The sequence below is a fragment of the Ptychodera flava genome, assembly GCF_041260155.1.
Source record: "Ptychodera flava strain L36383 chromosome 23 unlocalized genomic scaffold, AS_Pfla_20210202 Scaffold_24__1_contigs__length_23054250_pilon, whole genome shotgun sequence".
NCBI lineage: Eukaryota > Metazoa > Hemichordata > Enteropneusta > Ptychoderidae > Ptychodera > Ptychodera flava.
In genome coordinates, this window is record NW_027248278.1 from 16,874,709 (window position 1) to 16,889,429 (window position 14,721).

The following is a 14,721-nucleotide window of genomic DNA, read 5'->3' on the forward strand; positions in this document are numbered from 1 at the left end:
ACTACGTGCTTCAGTATATTTTTGAAACATTGATAAGACTAGCTCCTCTTCCTCTCCACATTTTTAGCACCGACACCCCAAAGACGGTAAATAAAGACGAACTCCTTAATTAGATGTAGATACGTGGGAAAATATCAAAGAAGAGGAAATATTGACACAACAGGATGATAAGATATTTCAACTTCAAGCTTCAGTCAACGTCAACCTTCGGCCATTCTTGATAACTTTAGTATCTGTATTTTTTTAGTCACAGAGGCGGGTACAAAGGGTGTCATTGAAAACTGTTCTCACAGCCTCACTAATTTGAATATTTGGGACAAACTATTATATCGTCAAAAGAAGATATCACTGTTTAGTTCGTAGCCATGGCAAAAATTATTAGTTTTATTAGTTTTCTTTTTTGAATGTTGTCTTAATTCTTGAACGTTTCAACCGGTTACTTATCACCAAAGGCAGGGCACTGTTGCTGTATCAGACTGTTCTATCTGCATTCCTTGTCAAGCAGCAACATTGGAATGCTAATAATAAGATATTTTCATGTGTAGTGGACAAAAAGGTTATAGGATTGACAAGTAGTTTTGTACTGTTGAAGGACACATAATATAAGTTTACGTTTTGAATTGGAAATAGTCGCGGTTTCAGAACACGTTTCAGAAGAGAACTGACAGCTATATTCTTATCTGAAATTGCCTGTAGTATTAGGGTAATAATGTAGAAATATATAGCACAACAGTTTAAAGAGTGTCGCCAGATTAGCGACCTCCCTATTCTCGTAACTACGTCTTCTCGGCATTGTTTTACTATTACGAGCCATAGTGTCGATACCAGAACGCTATTGGCTACGAGGTTAAAGGTCATTAAAACGAACAAGTATGGCGTCACAGGTTTGGATCTGTTTGGATCGCCTCCGTTAGAGCGGCTGGTCTCAGAAAATGGCTAGGTGGTCTATAAGCAGTCACAAGTGGTTAAATTAAGCTTCAATGGTCTTATTCGAGAATGTGCCTGTCAAGGTGCGTTATTATGAAGTCCTTCATGCTGGCATCGTGTCTCATGTAAGTGTTGTTTTTACTATTTGCGAGTCGTAGTTGCAAATGACCGAAGGTCAGGATAGCGACTCTCTGATAAACACTGGTTTGCATCCGCCTCTTGTAGCACACGTAACATGAACGCGAACACGTTCTACCGAGACATGACCTAAAAGAATCATCAGTCTGATGACGAACTTGAATTAAAGGATTTCTTTGAGAAATATGAGGCGTTTTAACCAATACTCGCAATAATCAAATACTCCTATTCTCGAGATTTTGCAATATTGTTTTACAATGTCTGCAAGGTCTGCATCTCCAAATTTTTATCATTAGAACATTTATTTATCATCCCTGGGGAAACAATAATTTGGCAATGAAAAAGACAAGGAATTGTTTGGTCTCTATTTCTAAAAGAAAAATGTGACATTTATCTATTTTGATCAAATTTTTGACAGCAACACCAAACAAGTAAACATCCTAAGAAACTCGTAAATGCTATTTGAAGGCTTTAAACTTACTATTTCTAAAAGTATATTTTACTGTTAGAATTGTTTAATATTCTTATAAATTCTTTTGAATCTTGTAAAATCCAAAATAGTCCGGCAGCCAGTGGGGTAAACCTTGCTTTGTGGTCTTAAGTTTTTTTCTTGGTGGATTTCGTTTGTCAAGACCACCACAAAAAGAAATATAATTACTGGCCCTCTGTCAGCATTGAGCAATTTGAGAAAATTAGCATAATCAAAATGGCCGCCAGCTTATTGCTTTTTGTATGAGAAAGAAGACTCAAATGGCTTTATACATACTGTAACTTTGTTTTTCTCGCTTAATCACCAAGCAGTTGCTAACGGCAAACTTGAACATAAATGCTGGCATATATTATTTGAATGACATGCTAATTTGCATAATTTCAAGATGGCAGCTAGCTGTAAACATGTCCGGCAACCAGCTGCCAGTGGGGTAAACCTTGCTTTGTGGTCTTAAGTTTTTTTCTTGGTGGATTTCGTTTGCCAAGACCACCACAACAAGAAGTATAACTACTGGCCCTCTGTCAGCATTGAGCAATTTGAGAAAATTAGCATAATCAAAATGGCTGCCAGCTTACTGCACTTTGTATGAGAAAGAAGACTCAAATGGCTTTATACATACTGTAACTTTGTTTTTCTCGTTTAATCACCAAGCAGTTGCTAACGGCAAAGTGGAACATAAATGCTGGCATATATTATTTGAATGACATGCTAATTTGCATAATTTCAAGATGGCAGCTAGCTGTAAACAATTATTTGTTAAGCGTAACTCTACATTATTATCATTTACTGTACTTTGTGCAGTTATTTTAACACAGTAGCTTTTACATCAGTGTTTTAATAGTTGCACGTACATAAACTTCTTTTTCTGTTGCAAATTTAATGTTGATAATCAGACATGTAAGCAGCCGACTAGTTTAGCCTTCGCCCATTGTCGAGTACTAGTCTGTTTACTTGTAAAAAGATATAAATGATGCCGACAGTGTTCTCGTAATTGTGTTTCACTCTGCCAAGAGCCTCTGTTATGTTTCTGAGTAAGTTAGTGATCTTTATGCCTTGGCTAAAACCAACCTGAGTTGTGATTTTCTAACCGAAACAATGATTAAGTCAGGTGGAAACTTTTTCCTAGCTCGACTATCAATGAGTTTTAAGTACATTTAATAAAAAAATGTTGTGATTTACACTACTTTCGAGGTTGATATGGATTTTGCTGACGTCACATTGAATCCATGATTAGTCACACTTTGTGTATCAGAAAAAGACTACGGGTTTGGAGTACAATGACTTATAGAAGATATTTCCAAAGTTACTTGTGTTCTCTAAAGGTAAAAAGGGGAAGGCGGCTCAACACACCATACTATTTTTGAGGATGTTCAGATTTTTCGTATGTTACTCTTAATATGTGTATTTTGGGGGGGTTAATTTATTTTTGGATGTACTATGACGATTCGTCATTCGGTTTGTAGTGTCAAAATCATTTGTGATCCATTGTAACGTGCATTTCGAAACTCTTAAATGTAAGTTCTTCTTCAGTCTTTTAATATTGTTATCCTTATTTTGTTCGTGTATGACCTCTAGAATTACATTTGTTCATTTAGTAACGAAACTATTATTGATATATTTGGATCTGAATCCAACCCCTTGTGAGATTGTATATTTGTATTGTCTGTGTATGGCCTGTTTTCCTTTGGACGTTATTGATCTCTCTCGTTCTTTACTTATGTGTTTATTTGTTTGTTTTTTCTCTTTTTCGTTGATCCTTTGCGTTGATTTTGGCTCTTACTACAAGTAATTCATCTTTTAACTTTTGTTTCTCTTGTATGCTATTATTGGTTTTTCAGGGAACAGAAACTGAAGACGTTCATCGCTTTCAATTATTTTCCATTTCATTGTTAGCGCTTTTATATCTTTTTGTTCTAATTTGTGGACTGTATTTGGTTGCGTATGTATATTAGTTTTGTTATTTGATTTTCCTAGTTTGAGGTACGATTCGCACTTTGTGTGTCCAACTTCCTTTTTCTGATTGTGCGATTTCTGTGGTCTTATAACCTTGTTTTTTTTTGTTTTTGTTTTTGTTGAAAATTCAACTTTCTTGTCAAAGTCTTGGTTATTATTATGTGTTGTTACACGGGCATATCTCAGCAATTTACCTTAATTAAACCAGTAAAAATACTTTTGTGGGTCGCACAAGTTTCTGGCTAGATATTGAAATGGTCCGTTATTTTGGTGTGAGTTTATGTGTCGAGAATTCTCCCTTTATTGTATCATTGACTTTGTAAATCATTAATGACACTTTGAGGAGAATACTCTATTGTAAATTTGAAAGTTCAGTGTAACTTATTGATGTTAGCCATGAATTCACATTCAGCTCAGTTTCTGTTCCCGTATAGATCATGAAACCATCATCTCTGAATCGTTTCCAAAAGGAAAGTCTGCTTCTGTGTAGTTTAATGACCTCAGTTTCAAGGTTGTAGAATGTTGTATCAGCGATTTCCGGCGAAACTGGTGAACCCAGGCTACAGCCATAAAAATCTGTTGGTAGACGTTCTGTTAAATTCAACCGTGTTATGTTGCAGAATTATTATTGGTAATTCTTTAGTGGAACGCTTCGATCTTTTCTTTATATTTTACAGCTGTAATTGATAGTTGATACTGAATTAAGTGCGTTTGTGACAGCTTGCTTCAGTTTGTGGAGTATTTCTGTACATCGAGATTACATCCAGAGTGACTAGTAATGCATTATGTTGTATTTTTATCTTGCTTAGTTTGTTGGTAAAGTCCGTTGTGTTTTTAATGTACATTGGCTGGTTTTGTACAATCAGTTTTAAGAAATAGTCTATATTATGTATTCCGATATTTTGTGTGTTGGGCTAGAGCAGCCATAAATTATTTGGACCGTGACGACAAATGACTTTGTTGATGCTGTTGACTTTTTGAATTTGGATACTACGTTGGTGTCCATATTATGTTTATTCAAGGGATCATGATATTTGAACGTATCATTTGTCTATTTGTTTATTTTAGTACATGTCCGCGTAGTTTTCTGGTTGTGTTGTCGCTGTCATTTACATGCACTTTTGTATCGTAATCTCTTTTGGCTTAAAAGTCTGTGACTTTCTTCAATGTAATCTTTTTAATTTGATATTGCTATTCCATTTCCCCTGTCTTTATCTAATGGTTAAATGGTAATGTTATGGTTCAATTTGATAGTGTTTTAATGGCATTTTGTCTGCCTATGTTGTGTTAGCTTTGGTTGTATTGAAATGAATTTCGGAATTTTCCAGGGATAAATTTTAAGCCTATATTCAATGTTATTTCAGGAGTTAATAGTTTAACACAATTGGAACTAATTTGGGATAATTGGATGGTGACGTAATGTCTATTTTATCTTCAAATGTAATCTTATCTGCTTTTCTTTTATATTACACACTTGTTTTTATGAGTAATTTGCGATACTGCAACATTCAGCTAGATGGCACCGAACACTTTTCAGAAGTTCGCAAAAGACGAAAATCCAATTATCCCAAATTAGTTCCAATCGTGCTGTTCATATTCAGAGAGATATTTTAATACATTTAGAGTTCTTAGGGATTTGTATTTGGTACGCCTGTTTGCGTCTTATTTTTTGTTTGTTTCTTTAATTAATTATTTTTTTTGCTTCCATTATCAGAGAAGATTTCCTCAATCTGTTAAATTTTCTCTGTGTGTATTTTGAATATGATGGCCTGGCCATCGTATTTCAATGGTAGTTCTTTGGCTGAAAAATTTGGTGACCCTGAAAAAGAGCCCTTTGGTTTGGTTTGGGGAAGTAGTTTTTTGTACGTAACAACTTATATTTTGAGTTTATGTGTAAGTTGTTATTTGACTTCTTCTTCGAAACGTCCGAGGAGCTTCTTTGCTTGTTGTATTTGGTCTCTTTCTGTTAGAGATTGTATTACTTGTAAGACTGTTGTGGTATTTTCGTTTGCAAGTTATTGGACCGGTTATATTTGTGTTCGGGCACGTGTATAATGTTGAGAGAGCTGTATGAAACACGGAGCCTAATTTTACCTCGTTGTAGACTTTTTGTTTCGCCATAGTATCCCAACACTGTGTCCAAAATTATAGAAGACGAAAATTAAACATATTACGAGTTACATAGGAAAACAAAGAATATCCGCAAAAATAGTATGGTGTGTGGAGCTGCCTTCCCCTTTGCCGCACCAATTAATTTAGCATTCATCGTAGCATTGTTTATAATCTACTTTGGTACAGTTCAAGCTTTCCTATAAAATATGGTTTATGTGTTAATTTATGCAAATTAGTATTTAAATTTATTCATCTATGATTACTAACCTTTTTTAAGTTGACGCACTAATAGAAATGTGCTTTTACTTGCAGACTTTAACAATATAAAGCCTACTTCTACTGCTTCCAATGGTAATTTGTGATAATTTTATGTAAATTTATGCAAATTAGTATTTAAATTTATTCATCTATGATAACTAACCCTTTTTTTAGTTGAAGCACTAATAGAAATGTGCTTTTACTTGCAGACTTTAACAATATAAAGCCTACTTCTACTGCTTCCAATGGTAATTTGTGATAATTTGGCGGCCATTTTGTTTATGCTAATTATCTAAAATTGCTCAATACTGACAGAGATCCAGTAACTATTTTTTTCACTTTGGTTATCTTGACTAGCAAAATCCGGTTTAAAAAAAACTTAAGACCCTAACGCAAGGTTCAGGACAAAAAGTGGATTTGGCTGCCGGACTAAAAGGAAGATACCATGAATACATGTACGTATGTATGTATGTATGTATGCATGCATACAAGCAGTACATGCATGCAAGTATAAAACATACACACACACACACGCACACAAACACATACGAATAAACAAACAAACAAACAAACATACATACATACATACATACATACATACATACATACATACATACATACATACATACATACATACAAACATACATACATACATACATACATACATACATACATACATACATACATACATACATACATACATACATACATACATACATACATAACAGATGGAAAAAAACAAGGAATTATTTGGTTACTATTGTTGACGGAAATGTGACATTTATCTATTTCCAGCAAATTTATGACTAAAACAAATATTGTAAACATCCCAAGAAACGTGTCACTATAGATGTTTGCACTACGATTGTTTATATTGTACTTTGATTAATCAGGTAAAGTTCACTAAATATTTTCACCTCCTTTACCTGTTTTTTTTATTTGTAAATATTATGTAACATTCATCATATGCTATGCAAATCCTGATCTTATAGCTGTGGCATATTTGTCTACAGGTTACAATCACATCATGGCTCATACGATTTGTAAGCTAACTGCTGCGGTTTTTACTATTATATCCCTAAACTTGATTTCGAGCAACATTATGGCAGTGATTCATGGACAACTAAGCCCAGACGACCCGAATGCGTGTTTCTGGTACAAAGGACATGATGGTAACGAGTAAGATATGATTATGGTTTTTTCGTCTTTCAGTGACACTGATGCAATATATCACATCACCTTAATTCGTTGTGAATATGAAGGCTTGCAGAGTTCATTACCAAATTGTAAGAGTTTAAGACGACAAGGAAACAGTTCAACCTACACTAAATTGATATATTCAATTGAGTAAATCTTATATTTATCAATGAACCTCGCCATTAGTGGACCCACAAAATTTCATATATCACAACGAAATCTTCGTGCACTACTGAGGTACAATGTGCAAATTGTCTCAGCTTTCACGTTATGTCATGGGCCGAATAATAAAATCAGCTTAAGAATTTTTCTTTTAGTGTATTTAGATGTTGCGATGGTTATTTCAAAGAGGATATCACAAATCTGACTGAAAAATGCACTGGTAAGTGTGTATTAAATTTTGACGATTAGAAAGAAGAAAGAAATGACGTGATCGAAAACTCATCAGCATACAAGTACGAGCTCAGTGCTGCGACCATTAAAACAAAAATGTATATTTAGAATTCTTGCTCAAAACTTTTCACGGTGTGGAATACTGTAACATAGATAGCAAATTACATTTAAAACATTTAGACTTGTACGCCCCTGATGTATAGAATAAGCTACATTTGAATCTTAGCTTAGCAATGTTTTACTAATGATATATCTATAATTTTTTGCTCTATAAGTCATCCTTGTCGTTCTGTGTAATGATGCCTTACCTACTTTCTACACATGTCGCCTTTTTCAGTGTTCATTCTTCCTTCACTTTACCTGATCAGGTAACAGTCTACTTATATACCCTTTTACAGAATGTCCAGTGGGACGGTATGGTTTTTCCTGTAAGAACAACTGTGAATGTGAAAATGGTGGGACGTGCAACACCGTCGACGGTTCTTGCCATTGTACTGCGCAATATTTTGGAAATAGTTGTCAATATCCATGCAATTGTCAAAATGGGGCTACTTGTACTCAAGACGGCACATGCTTGTGTGCAGACGGTTTTTATGGAAAGTTATGTCAAAGAAATTGTTCATGTCCTGAAACAAATAAGTGTGATGGTAAAACAGGGCAATGTTTCTGTCATAAAGGTTTCTATGGAGATTTATGTTTGCCTTGTAATTGTTCAAAAAACGAACAATGTGATCCATTTAATGGTCTCTGCTCTTGTACACCTGGTTTCTATGGTGGAAAATGTGATAAGGAGTGTTCTTGTTTCAATGGAGCGTACTGTGGCGATGATAATCCTGATCACTGTAAATGCTCATCAGGTTGGGTTGGCTCTGGTTGCACAGACTGCGATATTAGGATTGTCAAAGCAAATGGCATTTCATTGTGTAAGGAAAAGTGTTTACATTGTTACAATGGGCATACCTGTTCGATTCAAAATGTCGATTGCGAGTGTGTACCTGGGTGGCAAGGTAATAAATGTGATAGAAAGTGTGAGCAAGGTTTCTATGGGAATAATTGTTCCTCAATTTGCCTTTGTAAAAGTGGTATCTGTGATCACGTGACTGGTATTTGTCACTGTGATAGTGGTTGGACTGGTCAATATTGTGATAAGCCCTGCCCTGACAACTGTGTGAAATGTGAAGGTGATATATGTACGTCTTGCAAACCCGGATGGACAGGTGTACATTGTAATTCTAGGTGTGAGCCCGGTTTTCACGGTGATTTCTGCCAAGAAGTTTGTCCTGCATGTAACTGTTCCACGTCTTGCCATCACGTTACTGGAACTTGTTTCGATGTTATCAGGTAAGATTAGATGATTCTCCATTGTTTGCAATTAATTTCTAGAGCATACAATTTTGTGTTATTCCAGTTAAAGAAATTCTTTATTTAAAGTATTCAAATATTTTTTTCACAGTTACTTTATGAATAATGCCGAAAACACAATTTTGAGTTAAAATAGAAATTAAAATTACATCGTAAATGCAATAATATGAATTTCACATTATATACCCCTACAGAATGTAAGGGTATATAATGTGTGAGGGTATATATATAATTACACCTACAGCTTTCTTGCAATGTACTATATTGGTCGGGAGAATAGAAGTTTGGTATATGTATTGACTTATATATAATTTCAGGTGCGAAGAACAGGGATGCAAATTCCCAAATGTAAGAACATGTAAAGAAACCCCATTGCGACTTGAATGTTTAGATGGATGGACTGGACTTCTTTGTGATGTAACTGATGCTGAAACTGCTATAACATTAGCAAAAGGTAGGATTTAAATATTTGAACTTAGATAAAGCCGTCATAACTTATATGATTTTGACAGGATTTAAGTCGATTCACAATGTCAAAATAGCTGACGACAACGCCCAAAATAAAAAAAAAGGAAGTATTTCCCGAGTTGTAAATTTACACCAACCGATGACCAGGTGAAACCATTTATCATACAAACATACATAGACACAAATTTGGGATTAAATTTCGCGGCACCTCTTAATATTGTTCGCCTTTCGTTATTTACATTTCGATGTCTTTTTCAAAAGTTTGGTAACTGTTTTGATTTATATCAATTTTCTAATCTTGCATCACCAAGGTTAGCAAATATTATCAAGCTTAACCCAGCACCACCTAACAAGTTCTTGGCATAATATTTTCTGATACACAGATGACCGTAACCTCAGCTATGAGCACACGGTTTCAGAATCAAGCACTAGAAGTGATATTGAGTCACCAACATGCATGGATGAAGGCTTCACTATACCAACCCTTATCTTTGTATTAGTTGTCGCTGTATTGGTGCTGTTCAATATTGCTGCTATTACCATTGCGTGTTATTACAGAAAGAGACAAACACTATCGACAAACAGGTATGCACACATCGTATGTAAAAACGTTTTACATTGTCACGCTTAGAGAGAGAGAGAGAGAGAGAGAGAGAGAGAGAGAGAGAGAGAGAGAATATTTAGGTAAAACATGTTTAGACAAGTATAGTCTCCGTATCAGCTGTAGCATCTACGGAAAGGCAAACCAAAGAGGTCAAAATATCATCGCAAACAGGGGAAGTCCACACCTACTTGTATTTAACTCCTGTCTTTTCTCATCAAACAGGAATCTTGATTACGCTGAAGTTGGAGAAAATGTTGAGATGGATGGTAAGGTGTTATTTATACAAAGTTATTGTTTGATATTTTGATTGTTGCCATTGTTGACTAAAGCCATTATGTACATATTGGCTAACTAAAGTTTAAAATAGACTGAGTCAACGACAGTTCACATATCGAATTTTTTTTTTTCAAAATCTGTGTTCACGATGAGTAAAGGAAAGGTACGAACTTGCGCATTTATACACGTGGATTACATTTATTCATGCAAGGAGCACTTTGTTTCATGTTCATTGCAATAACCATGCATTATCGCTTCACATTACCTAGAAAGCCAATGATGATAGGACTAGTTAAATGCCAATTAATGTCTAAGATGTCGATGCAATAGGTATTATTTATCACTTTCAGATCATCGACAGACTAGAAAGACCCCTGACTATGAAAATGTTCCTAGAGGAACCAATATCAACAGTGAAGATTATCAACATTTAAGTGACTTTACATATTCTCAATACCAGAAGCTTGATATATCAAGCATGGGAGGATCTCGCACATATGTACCAAGGGTATAAACATTTGAATAAATACAATTTACAGTCAGTTCTACAAAAGATTGGTAAAATCATTACCTATTGGATAAAACATGGTTATAAAGAGAAAGAACTACGCAATGCATAATTTATTTTTATCACTTGACTTTGACAGTGAAGCTTGTTTTATTATAGCACCACCGGAAAGTAATAACAGGAATATAACCAGTGTCATAATTAGAAGTCCTCGGCAAAACGACAGTTATCACAAAGATATTAAAGCCTTCGTGTAAGTGTATGCATTTTTTACCTGTCAATTTATGTTATTTCCTTTACTGTATTGTTGGAGTATATAGAGCCAATGGCCTTAAATCACTGAATAAAGACCTAACCTCTGAAGCGTTCGCTCGATTGATTTGCTCTGAAAGCACGTAAGCCTAAAAAGATCCAGTTCAATACTCTGAAGGCAGTAATTGTCGGTATTTGATAAAAACAACATCATTCTATCATATCATTTTTAGTTTTATGTTGTCTCGTTGTGAGATTTCTCCACACAGTCTTTCATGAAGTTAACGAGATCAATTTACAGAGGAGGTTAGATTGATATTTCAAAATAAAACGCTCTACTGCATCCGATATAGTCGATATTGTCTCGGCACTTGGTTTTACAGCCGGTAATGTTCAGAAATGTTTTAGAAATATTTTACTCTAATTTAAAAGAATCATAACAAAAAGTAAAGCTGCCGGTCTAACAAACTTTGTGACTAGAATCGTCAAATAGACAGATCTCCTGTGATCTCCGTCTAACAGTAGTTAGTATCTACGAAAAAGATCTTAATGTACGGAAACTTTAACCATTATTTCTCACACTACAGAAAGACAACACAGCGAAATATAACATTCTCGATTGTTCACACTCGAATTCGATGTTTACCAATAATTAAGTAAAAGTGTTGTAATCTCTCTCTCAACTTGTCTTCACGCCCCATGGTTTCGTGAGGGGCGATTCGACGTATCATCGTATTATTGTATAGGTCAAAGTCGATTTCATTTCTTACAAGCACATACTGATAAATACAGAACAATTGCGCGATATAACAGAATTTATTCTACATCATTAAGGGTGGATTTTGTAGAATGATTACATTTTGATCAATTGCAGTTGTTTTTTCTCCTTAAATATACGCAGATATATTGCATTGTCTGAAATTCAAAGGCTTTACTTATATATTTACCTAAAGATCTATGAGCAGAAATTGTTGTTGTATTTCCCTCAATTCTGTTTTACTTGCAACAAAAACTGCATCTTTCTTCTCAAATCACTTCATACAGAAATTCCCAGTTTTCTCCTTATCAACACAGACACTTTTCGCGTAATGTCGGAGGTTGCTGTTTACAGTGAACTTTGGAATCCACCGGTCAATATAAACATGATATATCGTAAAAAATGTACAAAAACGTATTAAAATGTTACAGCTACTGACAATTAAAGACGACAAGTCAAAAGTATGTCGTTGTTTTTCTATGAGTTATTTTCATTCGCACCGCCGTCTGATAGTGTGCCTGGGATCCTGCAGATAATATATGTTATATTTACTGCAGTGCAAAACACATGCCATTTTTATACTAACAGGGTTTAAATGAACCTGAAAAAACTGACGCTGTCAGTCGCTCTAGGGTGAGAAAAAACTATTTACTTTCGTGTTCTCCATATGAAATGTTTCCATCACTATTTTGATTTATCAATTTTTTATTCAAGGGTCTAATCGCGATGTTTTATTTACAGAAGGCTTCTTAAAGTCTTTCACTTATATCATCTAACAGTGAGCACATTAGTTCGCACTCTTGCAGATTGGTTCAAACCTTGTCACATGTGACATCTATTGAAGGGATAGAGATAGGAAAGCACACACTAATATTAAAGACTTCCATCAGAGAAAACAAACACATACATATTTATTAGTCTCAGTCTCACTCATCATACCTCTCTACTTTTATATCTCCCTTACAGTCATCCTCCCTCTCTCTCTTTCCGTCTCTCTTTGTCTCCCTCTCTGTCTGTCTGTCAGTATCTGCCAGTCTGTGTGTCTGTGTGTCTGTCTATCTGTCTCTCTGTCTCTCTGTCTCTGTCTGTCTGTCTGTCTGTCTGTCTGTCTCTCAATACTTGTTCTCACAATAAGAGAGAGCGGGAGCAGAAAGTAGGAGGGGATAAATACCATCAGGATATTTTCTTTTTGTGAGCTTGAAAACACGTAACGCAATTCAACAAACTTTAAAGAAGAAAAAAGAATCAAGATTGTCATCGAATTATAAATTCACTTTGCGTAGGTCGTACGCATGCGCTTTGTTCGATAATTTACGAAGTCATTTCAGAAGTTGTTTAATCTGGTTCCATGTCACATACTATGGTTCGTAGCAAAGAAGTCAGCAATCAAAAAAGTTGGCTCAATAAACGAGATAAGTCGTTGCGATAATTTGACCGCTATCACTCTAACAGCTGGAATTCATGAAGCGCACGTATATACATGTAAGCATAAAGTTAACGTAATGAATACATCGCTTAACTGGAGAAACGTTTGAAGTTGAGGGAAAAAAGCATAAGACGTGCCACTCATATTAGTCAAGCTAACATAAGGCAAAACGTGTCTTTTTGGCATATTCTCCTCTGTAGGTAACAAACTGATGTATATGTGGTTACGGTGCCATCACACTTGGATAGTGACCAGGTAGTAGAAATATGTACTACATTGTGTGACCGGATCTTGTTGAAACGACAATTTATGAACGCTGAGTGTGGCAAGTTTCAAAAGGGAACAGCCTTTGTCTATACCTTGATACAGGCAACACAATTTTGTAACCTGTCAGACAGAAATATTGATGACAACACAACGCCTCAAATATGTTAAGGTATTTTGATATATTCAGCAGAATACGGAATCTCAGCTTTTGTACGCATTTTCCAGTGATTGTATGTTATCAATGTCTTAGTTTCAACTGAAGAATTTACTCGAACAGTAGTGTTCACAAACATGTGGTAAATGAACAATTTGAACCTAGCGATGTTATTTCTGTTACATGGTTACAATCAAGAGGTAATGATCGCAGTAGAGGATTCTTACCATGCCAGAGGTGTACATGCCGAACTGGTGGCGTCTTTTACTGTGGTAACTAGACTCTACCATAGGTAGCAGTCCTAATTTAGATTTGTGCTGATAATATGAGTTGTGTCATGCAGTGCGGTATGCACATCCTAGAGGCCAAAAGGTGCGATTTGCGGTACATATATAAGTTGTTAATGTGCGGATGGATGTACAAGATCAAAACAGGCTACGGAGACTACACGTATATTCAGTGGTTTTTCGAATTGACTGACACGTTATATTCACGGAACGGAAACAAAGTACACAGTACCAGTCATCGAATTAGCAGATATCAAAGTTTCAAGAATATATATACTTTCATGGGTTTACGAGCTTAGTTTCTTGTATATAATATTATGTGTGGCAGGGCCTATACTTTCCCACGTCCCTAACAACCAGCCCGTTTTCCTTGCCTGAACATTTGTAATGGTTCAGAACTATCACATTTTTCAGAGAACTCCCGCCGATGACAACTTTAAGTGTCTTTCCCTCATGTTAGCAGTATCTTTAACAACGCCCACTGTCAAATTGTGACTTAAGGTCCCTTCAGAATGCCTGTGCTATAGTTTTGAAGGTTTTCCCTTTGCCGATGAAGACGAAAAAAACTAAAAGACGGTCAAACGTTTACATTTGTTTTGATGAGTGGGAATTTTTGCTGCTTGGTAGAAAGGTGCACAGTAAAAATCGAATGCTGCGATAAATCTATGTTTACTCGTGCAGACTATAACGTCGACCAACTCTAACAAATGTAATTGAAATTTATCGCATGCATTAGAAACGCTAGAAACTCCTGAATAACATATAACACGATAAAGACACATGTCTAGCAACGTCCATATAACTTAGCAGCAGTTGAAGTGCAATCGAACAAATGAATATTTGGCAATTCTCTTCACTATCGTTCAAATATGCAAAGCCAAAATATTATAAA

At 35.4% G+C, this 14,721-nt stretch overlaps 1 protein-coding gene across 2 annotated transcripts; it reads left to right on the forward strand.

Moving 5' to 3' along the window:
* The first annotated feature begins 890 nt into the window (after positions 1-890).
* On the forward strand, positions 891-11,011 carry LOC139124628 (multiple epidermal growth factor-like domains protein 10). Of its 2 annotated transcripts, XM_070690754.1 has the most exons (8): positions 891-1,052; positions 6,892-7,057; positions 7,393-7,457; positions 7,867-8,809; positions 9,148-9,284; positions 9,682-9,883; positions 10,125-10,168; positions 10,529-11,011. In XM_070690754.1, the coding sequence occupies exons 2-8, from the start codon at positions 6,906-6,908 to the stop codon at positions 10,690-10,692; spliced, it is 1,707 nt and encodes a 568-aa protein (XP_070546855.1). In that variant the 5' UTR covers positions 891-1,052; positions 6,892-6,905; the 3' UTR covers positions 10,693-11,011. The 2 variants fall into 2 exon arrangements, with proteins under 2 accessions (XP_070546855.1, XP_070546856.1); XM_070690755.1 differs by lacking the exon at positions 891-1,052 and having other exon boundaries at positions 6,832-7,057.
* Positions 11,012-14,721: the final 3,710 nt, after the last annotated feature.

What these genes read in the sequence shown, in the direction of transcription:
- LOC139124628 (XM_070690754.1), top strand. Translation starts at nt 6,906, where the DNA reads ATGGCTCATACGATTTGTAAGCTAACTGCTGCGGTTTTTACTATTATA. An exon ending in CAAACACTATCGACAAACAG is followed by an intron (nt 9,884 to 10,124) that starts GTATGCACACAT and finishes CTCATCAAACAG; the next exon opens with GAATCTTGATTACGCTGAAG. An exon ending in AGAAAATGTTGAGATGGATG is followed by an intron (nt 10,169 to 10,528) that starts GTAAGGTGTTAT and finishes TATCACTTTCAG; the next exon opens with ATCATCGACAGACTAGAAAG.